This window comes from Colias eurytheme, chromosome 26 (genome assembly GCF_061535395.1).
Source record: "Colias eurytheme isolate Ceu_HAF_F1 chromosome 26, ilColEury1 Martin Lab GWU primary, whole genome shotgun sequence".
Lineage (NCBI taxonomy): Eukaryota > Metazoa > Arthropoda > Insecta > Lepidoptera > Pieridae > Colias > Colias eurytheme.
The window spans coordinates 8,613,446-8,615,040 of NC_143005.1; the positions used below are offsets into that span (position 1 = coordinate 8,613,446).

The 1,595-nt window shown below is 35.0% G+C and overlaps 1 protein-coding gene across 1 annotated transcript; it reads right to left on the minus strand.

The window, feature by feature from the left end:
- Nucleotides 1-239: 239 nt before the first annotated feature.
- On the minus strand, nucleotides 240-1,091 carry LOC149897317 (uncharacterized). The gene has a single exon (XM_090116570.1). It carries the CDS (start codon nucleotides 1,089-1,091, stop codon nucleotides 240-242), a length of 852 nt encoding a protein of 283 aa, XP_089972696.1.
- Between the last annotated feature and the right edge of the window lie 504 nt (nucleotides 1,092-1,595).

A 1,595-nucleotide genomic window follows, 5' to 3' on the forward strand; every position in this document is an offset into this window, starting at 1 on the left:
TGTGAAATTGTTATATTGGAAAAATTCCATTTCATGTTCGTTAGTGTAAAATTATTAAGAAAAATCACAAAACTTAATAAAAATAAAGTATAAACTTGGCTCACAAAAGCCATTAAAACTAAAAGGTAGATGAGAAATGATAGCTTAAACATAATAATATTTGTGCAAATTACAAAAAACAATGTAAAAATATAAATCTGTTGTAGGTATTTATGTTTATTAATTATTAGTGAACTTAGTCATATTTTCAATTCATTAAATTGTTCAAATTGCGATAAGGATTTTATGACCGTTGATGCTTCTCCGTCTGCCCGCTTGATTAAGACCTTGCCGTCCACTATCCAGCAGTACTTGATTTTATTGGTTTTCTTTAATTCCCGAGCATGATAAAAAAGTTTCCTTGCGTTTGCAGTTAAATTTTCAGTTATAAATATAGGTTCGGAGCTCGAAAATCCAGCGTGTGTCAAGTTTAATTTGTTCGTCGGATGATTAATGTTATACGTTTTCAATGTATTAAATATTAAATGTTTTACGTGTAAGTCCGATAATTGAATTATTATAGGTTTCTTGGTATTGGGTTTGCCCGGAATGCGGTATATATCGCGAATGTTAGATGGTTGTAAGTCAATATTGAGGCTTTTAGAAATATTAGAAACATATGCCAGCAAGTCCTGTTTTGATTCTTTATCTTTTTTGGTTATATTTTTAACTTCGATGGTTGTAAGTTTTGAGCAACGTTGGAGTTCATCAACTTGTTGCTGCAAGGCCAAGATCGTTTCTTGATTCGTTTTACAGTGTTCTTCTAGTGACTTTATCTTAATTTCCATCTCGTCTTGTTGTTCACTCCGAAACGCTATATTTTTTTCAATATTTAATAAAGTATTTTCGATTTTGTCATAATTAATCTTGAAACTTAACAGCATCTGTCGTATTTCCTCCTTGAATTCATCAAAGTCCGCTCTGGTTATTTCTTCTAAACGACGCGGACGTTTCATACGCTGATTTACAAACGAAGACGGTGGCGGTGTTGTATCTCGGTTTAAAATGTTTAGCGCCGAGTCCGAGCCCGACTTCGTAGGCGAACGAATCATGATAATATTAGTAGGTTGTCACTGTGTGCACGGTAATGTTGGTGAGGTGGCTTGTGTGCGTGGATATTACTCACGATAAGAAATATTTATTTTTGTGAAATTCAAGCAAGCGGCGTCACACGTCTACACTCGAGCGCGGTCCGATGAGGAAGGGGTAATCGGTTCAGTAGTTTTTACGTGAAAGAGTAACAAACATCCATACATCCATACATCCATACATCCTTACAAACTTTCGCCTTTATAATATATATTAGATATTAGACATTAAACTAGTGTGTGTGGCCCGCGGTTCTACCCGCATGGCTCCACTCCTATTAGTCTAAGCGTGATGATATATATTATATTATCATATATAGCCTTCCTCGATAAATGGGCTATCTAACACCGAAAGAATTTTTCAAATCGGATCAGTAGTTCCTGAGATTAGCGCGTTCATAATCTTATATATAAAATTATCGTGTCACAATGTTAGTCTGCATACTCCTCCGAAACGGGTGGACCGAT

What these genes read in the sequence shown, in the direction of transcription:
- LOC149897317 (XM_090116570.1), bottom strand. Translation starts at nt 1,091, where the DNA reads ATGATTCGTTCGCCTACGAAGTCGGGCTCGGACTCGGCGCTAAACATT.